The sequence below is a fragment of the Gambusia affinis genome, linkage group LG11 (assembly GCF_019740435.1).
Source record: "Gambusia affinis linkage group LG11, SWU_Gaff_1.0, whole genome shotgun sequence".
NCBI classification, from domain to species: domain Eukaryota; kingdom Metazoa; phylum Chordata; class Actinopteri; order Cyprinodontiformes; family Poeciliidae; genus Gambusia; species Gambusia affinis.
Genome location: NC_057878.1, coordinates 8771091 through 8786228, shown reverse-complemented (window position 1 = coordinate 8786228; position 15138 = coordinate 8771091). Strand labels below are relative to the sequence as shown.

Sequence of the window (15138 nt, the reverse complement as noted above, 5' to 3'; positions counted from 1 at the left end):
CAATAGACACATAGTCAATATCAATAATTATTATGTTTGAAAGAATATTCTTAAAAATGCCTTTGGTAAAACATGACTACTAAGGCAGTTATTTTATGAAAATGACAATATTTAGAATATTCACTGAACTCCGATCCAGAACCACACAGCATTCTGGGGGATGTACGCAGAGGAAAGGCTTCAGCCACTCAACTGGCTCAACGAGGTTGCTGCCTTCAAATAACTCATTCAGTCTTTACCTAGGAACAACCCACTGAGTCACTTTAAGGTTTCACCACCGTGCCTCATAACTGATTAAAAATTAAAACAAAACAGCATGGAGTGAACACTGTGGATTAAACCACTAGTTGGGCAGTATCTCAGATTTTACAAAAAAATCAATAATCATCTATATCCACTGTTATGAAACCCTCATAGCCCTGATAAAAACCATTTTCATTCTGATTCCTTGTGTTGGTCTGTCATATAAAATCCCAGTGAAACACACTGCAGTCTGTTGCAATGTGGGGAAAAAAAAAAAAACAGCAACAAAAAAACTGCAAACAATTTCATGAAGTATAAATAGTTTAACATGGCTCCAGTACTGCAGGAAAATCCATTTGGTAACATAAAGCAGAAGTTCATTTTAATTTAAAAATAAAAGTAAGAACAAGAAGCCACTAAATGCCCCCACGCTTACACTGTCTGTCTCACACACCCTCACCAGCCCAGTCTCTGTTAAAATATTATTGTGTACTTGTTACTTGTGGCCAACATAAACAGCTTTATGTGCTTGAACATGTTGACAAAGCAGCCACATGGCTCATTGGTGGCTGATGGATGGCCGTGTGTGCTGTGCTAATTATTAGTACACATAAAAGGATGCTGTTATTTCCAGACCAGGCCCCAACCAGAGGGGTCAGCGGGTAAATACAGAGCCATCAGTCTGCAGCTATATCACTCAATCTTGATGTATGAGCACAGAGGTATAAATTAAAGGCGCAGTGACCTTGTTGGGGGTACCACACTCAACAGGACGCCATTTGGGCTAATTCTGTGTACAAGCTTCAAACAATAACCCACTGTAGCACAGGGAGTAATTACTTTCTACGCACACACACACACACACGCACACACACATCTGGAATTAGGCTCCCAGAGGAAGTTAACACACTTAAAAAACAGAGGCCAGCTATAATAGATGGGCAGAATTTAGCACGTGAAGGCAGAACAAGTGGATTGGGCATGCCGGCTTCAACTTACTGCAGTACGAGAACTTCTCAAAATAAATTGCTGATATAAAAAAACAAAACGAAAAAATAAATAAAACGTTTTCTTGTAGCATGCATGCTAGATTCCATCTATTTAACGTCCATGCTCACAGACTTCCCTGACCGACGACAGCCATCCCGTCTTTCACTGATGACATTTCTACACCTTTTCCTTCTGCGTCCGGCTTGACAAACAGAGCAAATCGGGTTGCATCTGGACCTTACAGCAACTCAATTTGCTCTGCTGGCATGTGTTGCAGAGTGCATGCAATGAGTGTCTGCTAAAACAGAACCCACATGAACGTCAGCTCTAGGCCTGACATTGGTATCAATCCTTAGATTGCAACAGTGGCTGAGATTGGACTACAGGTTGCCACAGAGACACAGAAAGAAACTGCAACAAGAAAGAAAAAATAATAATCCACAACACTTTTGAATGGCTGCTGCTGAAAAGTGGGGTTAGCTGTCTTTCTGGTTCTTTCTAATTCATATATTGGACTTATTTCAGATGCACTAACTACAGACGCACCAGTCATTCAGTGGAGCTCGGAACTGGACAATTTTCCATTGATTCATTTTGATTCTGAAAAATTTGATTTCCCCCACCTAATTCACTAAATGAATTGAAAGCACCAACAAACTGAACACTCCATCCATATTCAGCCTAGAAACGGACCACTAGCATCAATTTCAATGTGCGTTTTTAAGTTTTATTAAATAAAATAAGATAGGGACATGTGCTTTCATACATTGATAAGAGTAATCTCATAATTCCTTCATTTTCTATTGGATTTAAAACAAATACATCTATCAAAAAAAAAAAAAATTAGAGTAAGCAGATAGGAAATTGGTAACAGCCAGCAAAGGTCTGATTGCACTCCAAGTTACAATGCATTTTTCTCCACAAAGTCAGAAATTTCTGAATATTAAAAAAAAAAAAAAAAAAAAAAAGTATTTCAAAACTCAAGTACAAATATTTATAGCTTTATTGATATTTTACTCGTACAAGATGTACATTCATATTTTTGTGAATCAAAAAGGGGTGGAAACAAAAACAGCTGTACGATGACTCATGTATAGGCATGCTTGCATATGAAATGAAAATCATTTGAATGGGTACAACAAATTCCATGGAGAATTGTTTTAGTTCAACCGTCCCTGAAATCTTTGTAAACTCAGACACGCTACATTACCGGTTTGTTGGGGGCGGGGGGGTTTGTTGTTGTTTTTTAACACTTTTTCTTTTTTTTCTTTTCCTCTTTTTTTTTTTTTTAGGCAAACAATGCACTACGGCCACACCTCCTAATTCAAATTCAACATAAAAAAAAAATACAAAAATAAATGCAAAGCCATGTAAAAATGTACATTTGTAGTTCAGCTATTTCATCTTTCCATAAAACTTTCAGACAAAAATAATAAATAAAATAAAACACACATAGGTTTAATTTAAAATGGAGACATAGATAAACATTTCGAAATGGAGGTCTGGAAATGTAAAAAATGTTTGGAGGTATACATAGATCTGAAAATGATCTACATATTTAGTGCTGCAGTGTTATTTTTCTAAAAAAAAAAACACTTGAATTTAATTGAAATATTTTGTTAAAAACAGTTAAAAATAGTGTGAATTATCTGGGGAGGATTGATTTTTACAAAAACAGAAAACATGCAAAATTAAGCTAATTATTCTGAAAACAAGGGCCTGCTTTGAGTTGCAAACCTGATTTGATTTGTTCATAATTTAGAATAAGTTAGTTTTGTTTTCCGGTTGTTTCTGCAGCATCCAAAAACTGTGCTCATGTCTTCCCAGACAGATGTGCCCCTTGAAACAAAATGTCCGAATACGTGTGGATTATGTGGGATTATGGCACCTGATTGAATTTTCTTGATTGAAACAAAACACACACTGCCATTAAAAATCAGCTTTCCACCAGTGCATGGAAAACAACCAAAAACCAAAACAAGTTTCTTTATCATCGAGGATTAACTGCTAGCTGTTTTAACTTTTGTTTTGTTTTTTGTTTTTTGTTTTTTGCTATTTACAGTATTGCACTTAAACTGCACACAATTGCATTTCAGTTTGACTGATGCTTTCTTCATATTTTTCAGAATTACAAAAAGCAGAACACAAAAAGGAATCCCCGTTATACCCTTTGCTCGTCGTGATGATATCAAAACCCTCCCCTCCCGTCCCTCTTTAATTAGTAAAGTAGTATCTGCTTGTAGTGCCATTTGTAAACACCCTCGCACAAGACCTGAAGTGCAAAGGCTATCTTCACTTCTTTTGCCCAAGATACAACACAACAAGAAGGAAATAAAGACAGAGAGAGAGAGCACACCGTGAGGAGGAATTCAACCCGAGTCCGGCCATCACGAGTCCAGCATCGCACGACAACGTCTCTTTCCCCTCCCAAAGCGAAGCATAAAAAAACCCCCCAAAAATAATATATAGAAAACTGTTGCGTCTGTTAACGCAACACGAGTCCACGAGAAGAGCGACGTTGGATTGGGATGGAGACCTTTGACTTTGACCGTCGGGGGCGTGGGGGTGTTAAAAAACAGCTGTTGAGGAGTTGCGTCAGGTGGGAGACGGGGGACCGGTCCTCCATTTAGAGCTCATGCACTCTGCAGCAGCAGCGGACACAGTGGTTGGAGACAAATATGGCCTTTTTATTTTCTTTTCTTTTAAATTTTTTTTTTTCTTCTTTAAACTACTGAGCGGGGTGGAAAGGTGAAAGCCATTCCAAAGCTTTGGTGAGGTGATGTGTGGGCCTGCCCTCCCCCGCCCCCCTGTTCTCCTTCTCTACCCCAACCCCAAAAAAATTAAAAATAAAAAGCTCAGCCCCTCTGCATGTCAAAAGAGACGGCAGCCAGCAGCAGTGAGTCTCTGCTCTCGACCCTGCCAGTTTGCTTTGTTCTAACGTCCTCTGGTCTGACGGGGGGCCCCCCTCCCCGGCCTGGCCCTCAGACAGACATCCACATGTGTTTGTACGGTCCTTGGGATGTGATCTGTGCCTGGAGTGGACTGAGCCACTGGCCCCGCAGAAGTCCTGCCTGTTGGGCGAAAAGTAAAAGGTGATTTCACTGGTATTTAATTACCGTTCTCTACAAGTGGTTTGTTTTGGCAGCTGGTTTTGTGACAATTTTCCCTCCTCCTCCTTCTGCTTTATTTTCTTCCTCCACTGTTCCCTCCCCTCCCACCTTCCACACACACTCCCCTTCTCTCTGTCTGTCTCTCTCTCTCTCTCTCTCTCTGTATGTGTTCCTCTCTTTCATTCTCACTCAGTGTTTTTGTTTTAGTTTAGTTTTAGCTCGTGAGTGTCACGGCCCAGTTTCACAGGCCCAGTCTTGTGTGAGAGGCGATTATGGGCATCAGGCGAGTGGAGGGGCAGCCCGGTGGGGGTCAGAGTCCCAGAGCCTCGGTGTGTTTCCTTGCCTTGAGTCGCAGGTCGGCAATGCTGGAGTTCTTGCTGTTGCTTTTGGCAGCCGCCGCCACCGCCGCCGCCGCGGAGGCCGAGTCGGCGAGGGACGCGATTGGTAGTCCGAAGGGAGGGGGCGGGAACATCAGGTAGGGGGCGTGGGCGGCCAGGTGAGGGTGCAGGTGAGGGTGGGAGTGGGTGACTCCGTCCAGCTGTAGCTGTGCTTGAACCTGCAGAAGGAGCAGAAACAGGGAGTTTAGTCAGCATGTGTGCAAAAAAAGGAGCGGAGGATTTAGGTTTCACAGTCTGACACTATTAAGCTCCCCCTCAAAGCTGTTGCTTACGGTATGTTTTCTGAGAAAATAGCAGAGGGCCACAGTCGACACTTTAGCCCTTTCTTCATGTCAGCTATTCTAAAAGTTAATGAATCATACATTGCTCTCAGACACCACATTCAATTTAATCGCCAGGAATCAAAGTATTTCCACAACCCCAGAACAGATCTCTTTAACTCTGCAACGCACAGGCTTGTTACCCTGATTATGTATTCGATTGCATAAATAAACAACTTTTGCACTGAAAAGACATTTGCACATTTGGAGTTATAAATATTTATTCAGACATATCCCTGAGTCAAGCAGAAAAAAAAGAAAAAAGAAGTGAACCAGAAACCATAAGGAGCATAGGATATCAGTTTTCACGTTCTTGGCAATTATTTTATAAGAAGTAGGTGAAAATTAAGCATCAGCGAACTTCAGAGGGAGAGAGCTGAGCCCTGTTGCCATTTCTCGTGTATTTCAAGCACCACAGGAAAAAGAAAAAAATCAGGAAAGAAAGAAGAGAAAGAAAAAAGGAAAGAGGGGAAGGAAGAAAGAAAGAAGTAAGGAAAGGAAGAAAAGAGGGTGAGAGTCACTAAAGTACTTCACGCTTTATTCCAACCAAAATAAAACTAGCCAACTCAAAGGCGAAAGTTTTTTAACTCGAACTAAATATTTATTTTTCACTTTGCTTCCTTTCAACTTGGCACGCCAAATACCAAAAAATTACTGCCGTTAAAGGCAAATGAAAGGGAAAACGAGTCTGAACCACAAATGCATTCTGCTGATGGCATCCCAAACAAAAGCAGCTGCAGACAACAAAACTCACCCCAATAAATATACTTGCGCAGCAGGGATGGGAAATTTCAATCAGTGACGGTGGTAAAATAAAATAAAATAAAATAAAATAAAATAAAATAAAATAAAATAAAATAAAGAATTCATTGTGAAAACAATAAACGCTAATGACGTTTGAAAAAAGTGAGAATTGTTAAGCTCCCTGAATTTCCATGACTGTACACATAATTTGAAAATATGACTGGATGTAATTATTATGTGTTTTTAGTGGTGAATTTAATGTAACTGTTGTGCTTAAGCAGCTGCAGTTGAGCCCAAAATTATTCATACCTCAGGAAGATTTATATTGTAAGCAATCTTTTTATTTGGTTGGCATGATTCTCCTGGCTAAAAGTATGGTAACAATACTGTCAGTGTCTTGAATATGATAGGGAATATGTGTAAATAGCTGAAAATTAGGGTTATGGATAGAAGGATTTCCAAAATCAGAGACTCTGAGCTAATCACCAAAGAGAAATCATCAAAATGGCACAGAAGAAACTCTGGGTAGCAATTACAATATGTGTTTGATTGCTGCAATGCAAAGGAGAATTTACACACACACACACACACACACACACACATATATATATATATATATATATATATATATATATATATATATATATATATATATATATATATATATATATATATATATAGAGAGAGAGAGATCTAGATATATATAGATCTATATATATATATATATATATATAGATATATATATATATATATATATATATATATATATATATATATATAGAGAGAGAGAGAGAGAGATATAGATATATATATATATATATATATATATATATATAAATAAAATCGAAATACAAACAGATAAATGCTTGTTTTTAAAAATTATACTCCTTTTACATTGTTTTGGTATCTTTTGAGAGATTTCCCTCTCATTCCCAATAGGAAACAAATTTCTTGGTTGAATAAAAATATTAATCATAATTTTGGGGCCTTACTGCATCTGGCATAAGTTAAGTTTCACTTTTAGAGTAGTGTTTGCATACGAGTCTGTAACTATACCACTAACTAAAATAAAGGACTTTTAAATGCTATTTAACATACTTCCCATACATGCAACACAAGTGAAACGTTAAGTCCATGTCACCCATGCACAAACTTCCAAATAAAATGCTGCAACACTTACTGAAACCATATATAAAAAGAAAACAAAAAAAACTCTACTTTCAATCTTTGTGTGCCTTTTGTGAGAAACACTATTGCACATTTGTAATTTGACGCACGCAAGGAGAACCTTGCTTTTGAGAGCTAAGGTAATGAGGATCTACCTCAGACCTTCACCCCTGCGAACCTCCAGCCATCCGCTGCCTCTGTTCATGCCCACAGTTGGTTTCAGCCTCACGCGGCGTGCCTCTCTCAGTATGCAGGCCTCCGAGCCTCCGCCCCTGCCAGCGCAGCTCAACGCCAATATCCATCAGAGCCCACTCCATTCCCCCCGCTTTCATCATCCCCTTTTATGTGCTCACGCCTGCCGCACTGTTGGCTTAATTAGGCCGCTGCTTTTCACGAGGGTCAAGCAGACAACACAGCAGTTCGGATGCAGAACCACGGCAGAGCCTGATCAGATGAGTGTCCACTGCTTCTCCTCTCTCTCTCTAAGAGATGAGATGGAAGGAGGTGAAAGGTGCACCAAATTCTGATGTGCTGCCTCTCCGTTCAGCATGAAGCAGCTGCATATATGCATGTTTATATATAAGGTCTACTTTGTCTCCACTTCCTCTAAGGCTGGTGTGAGATTCTCGCAATATGATATGATATAACCTTGATTAAAAAAGAAAAAATCACAGTTTCATGGCTGTAGCGGAAAATTTTAAAACAGGAAATCACAGCTCCAAAAAATCTTATTTAAAACATGGTAAAAATGTTTTACTATTTACTTTTACAGATATAATGTAGCGTATGTTGTGCTTTTTTCATTCAAGGAATTAGGCGAATATTTAAAATAAACTCCCTGCTAATTCAGATGAATCAAACAGCTCACTGGACAAAGTATCAAACCTATGATCTTTACAGAGCAACACAAATGGCACTAGCTACTGACTGTGCTTTTCATAATGGGAAATGTTTCCAAACAGCCAAATTTGTCTCCTTAGAGGAGGCTTCTTTCAGCCATCTGACCAGCAGCGTGCAGCAACAGGCATTGCAGGGGGAACATTGTTTATTCCATACCTCACAAAGTTGGAGAAGACCCAGGTCGCTCCAGCATTTTCCAATTAAAAGCACTTTGAACAACAGGATGTTGGAAAATGTCTGCGGTTTTGAAATTGTAGCTTTCTGAAAACCTCTAAACCAGCAACCAGACCTCGCCTAATTTCCTTTTAAATATTAACGCGCATAAACACCACGCAGACGACAATTCCCATCCTAACGTCTTTTTAATAGGGAAGCCCTCCACGCAAGTTACAAAGTAGTACAAAGTGTTTCTTTTTATTATTATTATTATTATTATTATTATTATTATTATTATTATTATTATTATTATTATTATTATTATTCAATTCAGCGTCCGCTTACACACTCCCTGAATGATTTGTGATTCATGTTTTGAATCTTGAAAGCATGGCCTACCTGTTGGAAGGGCATTCTCAGGGCGCCCATATTGACATAGGGTGCCACTCTGCAGGCGTCCAGGTGACTGCCGCTGCCCAGAATCACACCTGGGGAGAAGGGAAAGATGTCTGTCAGGCAGCCAGACAGTTGTTGTTATGTGAGATGAGGAGGTCACAAATTTTTGCACATTAATATATACAAAGAAAAAAAAAAATTCTTGAATCACAAGCAACTTTCGCAAAACTATTCTTAATTGAATAATAACATGTGGAGAATATGGCTGAAATAGCTGAAAGGTGTTGGAGGTTTTATTTACCTTTGTGCATTTGGTTTTCTTGTTTTCGACATTTCGCTCTTCTGTTCTGGAACCAGACCTGCAGTGAAGAAGAGGAGAATAATGCATTAAAACTGTTAAGAAGAGGAAAAGCCACAATATTTAGTTTTAAAATGTCACATTTATGCTATTAAGATTATTAAGACAATCTATATGAGCAAGAAGAAAAGGAGGGATAACAGTACACCTTAGCAAAATGTAGCAAAACGTAAACGATGGCACTTAATGTAGAATGTTTACTGGTTTTCTCAATTGTTGACTGTGTGGTGTCATTTATGACTTTGTATTTTTGTGTTTTTATGACGTAAAGCACTTTGAACTGCCTTGAAGCTGAAATGTGCTATATAAATTACCTTGGTTGATTGATTGATTGATTGATTGATTGATTGATTGATTGATTGATTGATTGATTGATTGATTGATTGATTGATTGATTGAACATAAAACATATCTGAATTCTGAAAATAAAATTAAAACCAAATATATAGAACAAAAAAAAGGTCTAGGACAACTAATTGAATGAAACAAAAAATACAAAGAAATGACAAGAAGATTAAAAGTCTAAGACGCCACAATCACACAACTGAATAATAACACAAACAAATGAATAAATGAATCACTGTGATGACGTGTCGTCAACCATCTCCCAGCCTGCCTATGAAAGCTGCGGGCTATATGCGGGCCTGCATTGTTAATCGCCATCAACTTAATTTGCCTCGTTGAATAACATTATCTCCCCTCCCCTTCGACCCCCGCAATGATTATCATTTACAGATGCGAAATTAGCGGGTCGGTCCGCGCAGGCGGCAGACTTGGTGATGACGACTCACAGTCAGGGCGCCACCAGCCCGTTTCCAGCCGCGCACCGCAGCCGCGTGCATGCATGGATGTTGCTGCAGCAACAGGGGGGTCGGGGAGAGTAGAGGGGATGGAGGGGCAGGAGGGACAGTCGATAAACGGGGCCATTAGTGACGGAGGGAAGAAAAATGGCTTGAACATAAAAACTCTGCCGCCTTAAAAATACATCTTGGAATATTTTCCTATACATAAAAATAAATAAATGATTATATTATATTATATTATATTATATTATATTATATTATATTATATTATATTATATTATATTATTATTTAGACTGTGCTGTGTGAGAGAGGAAGGGAATGTGTGTGTGGGGGCGTGCGTGCGTGCGTGTGTGTGTGTGTGTGTGTGGGTGGGTGTGTGTGTGTGTGATCAGCTCTTCAGCGGTACAGACGTGTTTATCAGTATCCCAGGTGATTTTTTTGCATCCACGCAGCAGCCCTCCTTCAGATAAATCAAGGCTAATATTAAGACGGGCCCCGGATCAATTCCAATTACGCGCCAGTATGTTAAGCAAAGTGAACTACACTGGTTCAGACAGTTATTTCTTCATTAAGGGCCACTCAATGATGCGCTTCACAAATACCCTAATCTCATTTCCCTTTTGATTTTTTATTAGAGACAGTGAATAATGACATTTAATTTAGCGGCGCGCCAGAAAACCCAGAGATATTAGTCCTAACCGAATTACTGCCTGCTCCTCACCAAGCTCTCATAACTTTCAATTAGATTCATTGACAGCTGCTCGGAGCGCAGGTTCACAGCCGATACAACGACCCTTGCTGCACGACACTGTAGAAAAACATGTCAGAGTGCACTAAAAAAGAAAATAAAAACAGAGCAAGGAGAGAAAAGGGGGCTTTCTGAGACTTTTCCAGGGCGAATTATGTGCGCTTACAATCCACCTGATCTGAAGTGGCGAGGAGTGGAAAAAAAACCCAGCCCCAGAAAAACACTACGTCTGCTGTGACTTTGCAAACCGCATGCACGCCGTAAATTATTCTAACGAACACACTGTATTAGCTGGGACGGCGGTTTCACCCCCGCATCGCGTTGTCAACGGCGGTCCGACAGTGTTCAGCTCCAAAAGTGGTGCAGTCGCCGCGCTCATAAAGCTCTGTGATGGGGCTTATTCATCCGATTAGATAGATCTGAACAGCAGCAGAGTTGCTTTCTCAATCGAGTTATTTCTAATCTGTTTTTATGGGGACACTACATCAAAGCCGGTGGCAGATATTGCAAAGAAAATGAGGAGGGATACGAGTTGACATAAGAGCGCGTCCCTTGAAGCGGCCATTCAGGCTCTTCATTCATTTTAATCATTGTTGGGGAGGTTTTTTTTCATTATTATTATTTTTTTCTCCATTCCCTCCAACACTCTGCAGGCCTACCGCTGTGAGTTCAGTAGAGCTTCTCACTTCCTGGGTCATTCATAGCAAATCACGCTGCTTTGAGTTGACAGACTGCAAGCAATGAGCACCTACAGGGATAAATTAATATTTCTAATAATTGTAGCCCATCACAGAGGACACAAGCTTAAATGTCTAAATATTTACAAATTGTTTAATTTTCTGCCTGCATGGGAATTTATGCATGCAGTATTATAACTGACAGGGATGGTGTAGTTTTATTTATTTTATTTATTTTTGTCGTCACTTGCTCTGACATCAGTTTATAACAATTAATTGGAATAGACGTGTGAGTAATAAACAGTTCTTTATTAGTTAACATGGGAATGTCTTAAAAAAAAACACGCAGATAGCCACTGCTTTAAAAATTTTTTTTTTACATTTTACATCTAATGGTCGCATCTTTAAAACAAAAAACAAACAAACAAATAAACGAGCACATATTATGTCGACTTTACTTTAAAAAGACATATACGTTACCTTCCATGTCAATAACGTGAATGGGGGGTTGAAAATGAACAGCAGGTCGACATGAAGATGTCTGCATTTTGCCAAAATTAGCTTAGCTTCAATCCCTTGTTATTTAGGCTACATTTTAACCGAACACATGGGCTAAAGAGCTAAAATTTTCTAAGCTAACTAAGTAGACGAAGAAGAACATGCTAACACGAAATAGCCATAACATCTTTAGAGCGCCTCAAGAGTGCTGTTTTGGATTTAATTTTTTTTTAATTTCTAATTCATTATTATTATTATTATTATTATTATTATTATTATTATTATTATTATTATTATTATTATTATTATTATTATTTTGAGTCATTTTAAAGTTTAAAAACAGGAGTAGCCCAAAACATTTTTTGTAAAAAATAATAGGCTACATTTAAAAAAAACTGTTGTGTTTTGACAAAATTATGAAGGAAAACAATTTACTGGGACATTCATTTTCAAACATATAGCTACATTTCCCCCCCACGTTTTATTGGCAAATTAATTCAAAACCTGACTTCGGGTTTTGCTTTTAAAGCGAACGCCATGCATTACTATGTGGCAGTTCTACGACTCTCATTAAAGTGCACACAGATTTCCACGGCACAGTTAACAAGAGCTTGTAGCAATAGTTACCATGATGTAGAGTTTCACTACAGTGGAAATCGCCCCCTTTTTTTGACACATGCATGAGGATTTTTTATTTATTTATTTATTTTTCTTTAATAAAAGAAACTGTGGTTTCTCCTCACCTGCACTCTGGCCTCAGACAGTCCCAGTCTCTGGCTCAGCTCCTCTCTCATGAACGCGTCCGGGTAGTGCGTCTCGTCGAAGAGCCGCTCCAGTTCATTGAGCTGCTCCAGGGTAAAGTTAGTGCGACTCCGCCGCTGCTTCAGTTTGCCCTGCGCGTCCTCGTCCTCGGACTTCACGTCGTCCTTCTTCTCTTTGCACTCATATATCCCTGTTGGGAAAGATGCGGTGGGTCGGAGAAAGAAGGACAACTGAGTGGGTTTTATCACAAAACACACACACACACAGGTTTGCATTAAAAGCCACACAGACTTTCCCAATATTGGGTGCTATATCCAGCCAAAACAATGGGGAGCATCAGGCCTTATGGGCCTGATAGTTTGACACCATGCAGCACAAAAAAACCCCAAACAAAAAACACGAACCAGCCAGATCCTGGAGGGATGAGGCCTGTGGCTGCATTTCCAGCCTCCATTAGGCAGTGTGTGTAACGTCAGCGACATGTTAATCAGTCACATGGCCATGTAAAAGTCGTAAGAGAGCGAGTTACATTAAGACCATAGAAAGAAGACTAAATACTCACCTCTGTAAAATCAGATTTCTTTAATATTAGAAACAAACAACAACAACAACAAAAAAGTAATTCTGACATTCACGCCACCACCCTGAAAAGCTGCCTCAGTTAAGGCTTTCTTCTTTCACAATGAAGTCACTGCTTCTACTATTATTAGCAGCACATATGTCAGCTGTTTGAATAACTGATCTGCTCAGTGGCAGCTTTTTTTTTTTTTTTTTTTCCCAGGTTGTAGTTCCCTGACGTGAAACTGTTCCGTCCTCAGACTGAACGCTAATTGATTTACATAAAGCTTCATTAAGTGAAATCCCCCTTCCTTCATCTCTGATGGCAACGAGGTGCAGAGTAACAGAGGAGAGAAGCTAATCCTTAAAAATAAAAAAGTCAAAACTGTCAACTAAATGAACCAATGCTCACTCACTATAGCTGCTGAATTCCAGAAGGCCTGTAAAGTTGTTACAGACATTTTAACATGTGCAGTCGCTTTTTCTTTTATTATTTCTAAATGCCAAAGAAGATATTTTACTTTATGACTAATGACAAACTATACGTGATTTAGCTGGGAAAATGGATGAAAAGCGCGGATGGACACAGACAATAAAATTAGGACGTGAAGTCAACATCGTAATAAAATTACAAGTGAAGTTTTTTTTAATTCCCGTCAAATAAAATGTGACCGAGAATATTGATATTGCATGCAAATAAAAAATCAGTATACGAACAAATAAACATATCTCATATTATTGAAAAAAGCAGTTTCTCTTTATTATTATTATTATTATTATTATTATTATTATTATTATTATTATTATTATTATTATTATTATTATAACCAAAGACTCGTTATTGTTATTATTATTATAACAAAAACAAAAAGACTCACCCTCAATCGCCCTGGAAACATTAAAGTCCTTCAATTTTGAAATCGTAATTTATGAGTTAAACTACTTCAGACGCATTATAGAACAGCTTACACACACGACTGGAGTCATAAATTCTTCTTCTTTTAACAAACATCATGTCTGAAAACATGAAATAGTTAAAGCGCTGCTCAAACGAAGGGCCCGCCTCCTGCTATGTGCAATAATCTCCGAATAAGGTTTTAACTTCCCTTCAACTAAACTCGTTCAAATCCACATTTAAATTCGGGGTTTTTTTACGCCCTTGATTCTGGATGTTAGTCCTTCCGATGCAAAAACAGCGGATCTCGAGATATTTTTCGCCGACTCAACACGGCTTCTCTCCCCCTTTCTTCTTCTTCTTGTTCGTCTTGTTCTTCATTTTGTTGCAAAGAAAACACAAACTAAGATATATAGCCTATATAAAAAACAACAACAAAAACAAAAAGGCTCACCCTCAGTCGCCCTGGAAACATTAAAGTCCTTCAGTTTCTCCTTCTCCAGCTCCACGTGGTCCTTGTAGAGGTGCACGGGGCAGTGGTTGGTGTCCGTAATGTCCTGCAGGTTTGTCTCCGGGCTGCCCAGCTCCCGCGCCCGCGTCAAGCCGCTCTCCAAAACTTCCCTGTACGTGATGCTCTCTTTGCTGCTCTCCTTGCTCTTCTGATCGAAAGACTTCGACACGAATGCCGTAAGTTCTTCCATGGTCGCTCGCCTCTCTGTCGCTCAGTAGTGGTCCTGTTTTGTTTTTGTTGTTTTGATTTTTCTTTTTCTTTTTTTTTCGTCTTGTCTTGTCCGTGTCTTTTAGAGGGTGAAAAAAAATAAAAAATAAAAAATCCACCGTGCAATCGCTCGGTGTTGTTCTTCTTCGCACAGCCGCTGCCGCTGCTGCCGCTGCTGCTGCTGACGGCTCTGCGCTCTTTTTCTGCGGAGGCTGACAGCGGCGACAGGGATAGAAAGGTTGGAGAGGAGGTGAGATCACTCCTGCTGTTGTGGCTGTGTATTTGAGAGCTACACTATTTATACACGGCCACCTCAGCCCAGCCCCCCACTCACCCCCCCCCCACCACCCACACCCACTCTTTCCCTCCGATCTCTGTGTCTTGGGCAATTACAGGCCGCCTCTACTTTGCAGAATTCAACTTTCAGCAGCTTTTTCTTTTTTTTTCCTTTCTTTTTTTTTAATCCCCTTCCTTCCTCCTTCTCCTTCTTCTTCTTCTTCTAAATCTCTCACAAATCAATGACTGATGGAGGCGGTTAATTGAATTACGGGGTCATTAAAATGCTCACGGCGCCTCACTCCTGCAGGAGGCTGCGTTATGGCTGTTACGTCTAATTAATTCAGAGAAAATGTAATCAAGGTGATTGGGAGATACAAACGCAGCGGATTGTTGAGTTGCCGCTTCGTTTCCTTGAGC

General features: G+C 39.4%; 1 protein-coding gene across 2 annotated transcripts; it reads right to left on the bottom strand.

The window, feature by feature from the left end:
* Positions 1-1949: 1949 nt before the first annotated feature.
* On the bottom strand, positions 1950-14722 carry shox (short stature homeobox). 2 transcript variants are annotated; one of them, XM_044132052.1, is made up of 6 exons: positions 14179-14722; positions 12253-12461; positions 8726-8783; positions 8428-8537; positions 4687-4899; positions 1950-4304 (listed from the first exon to the last, which is right to left on the bottom strand). In XM_044132052.1, the coding sequence occupies exons 1-6, from the start codon at positions 14423-14425 to the stop codon at positions 4215-4217; spliced, it is 927 nt and encodes a 308-aa protein (XP_043987987.1). In that variant the 5' UTR covers positions 14426-14722; the 3' UTR covers positions 1950-4214. The 2 variants fall into 2 exon arrangements, with proteins under 2 accessions (XP_043987987.1, XP_043987988.1); XM_044132053.1 differs by having other exon boundaries at positions 1951-4304; positions 8428-8516.
* Positions 14723-15138: the final 416 nt, after the last annotated feature.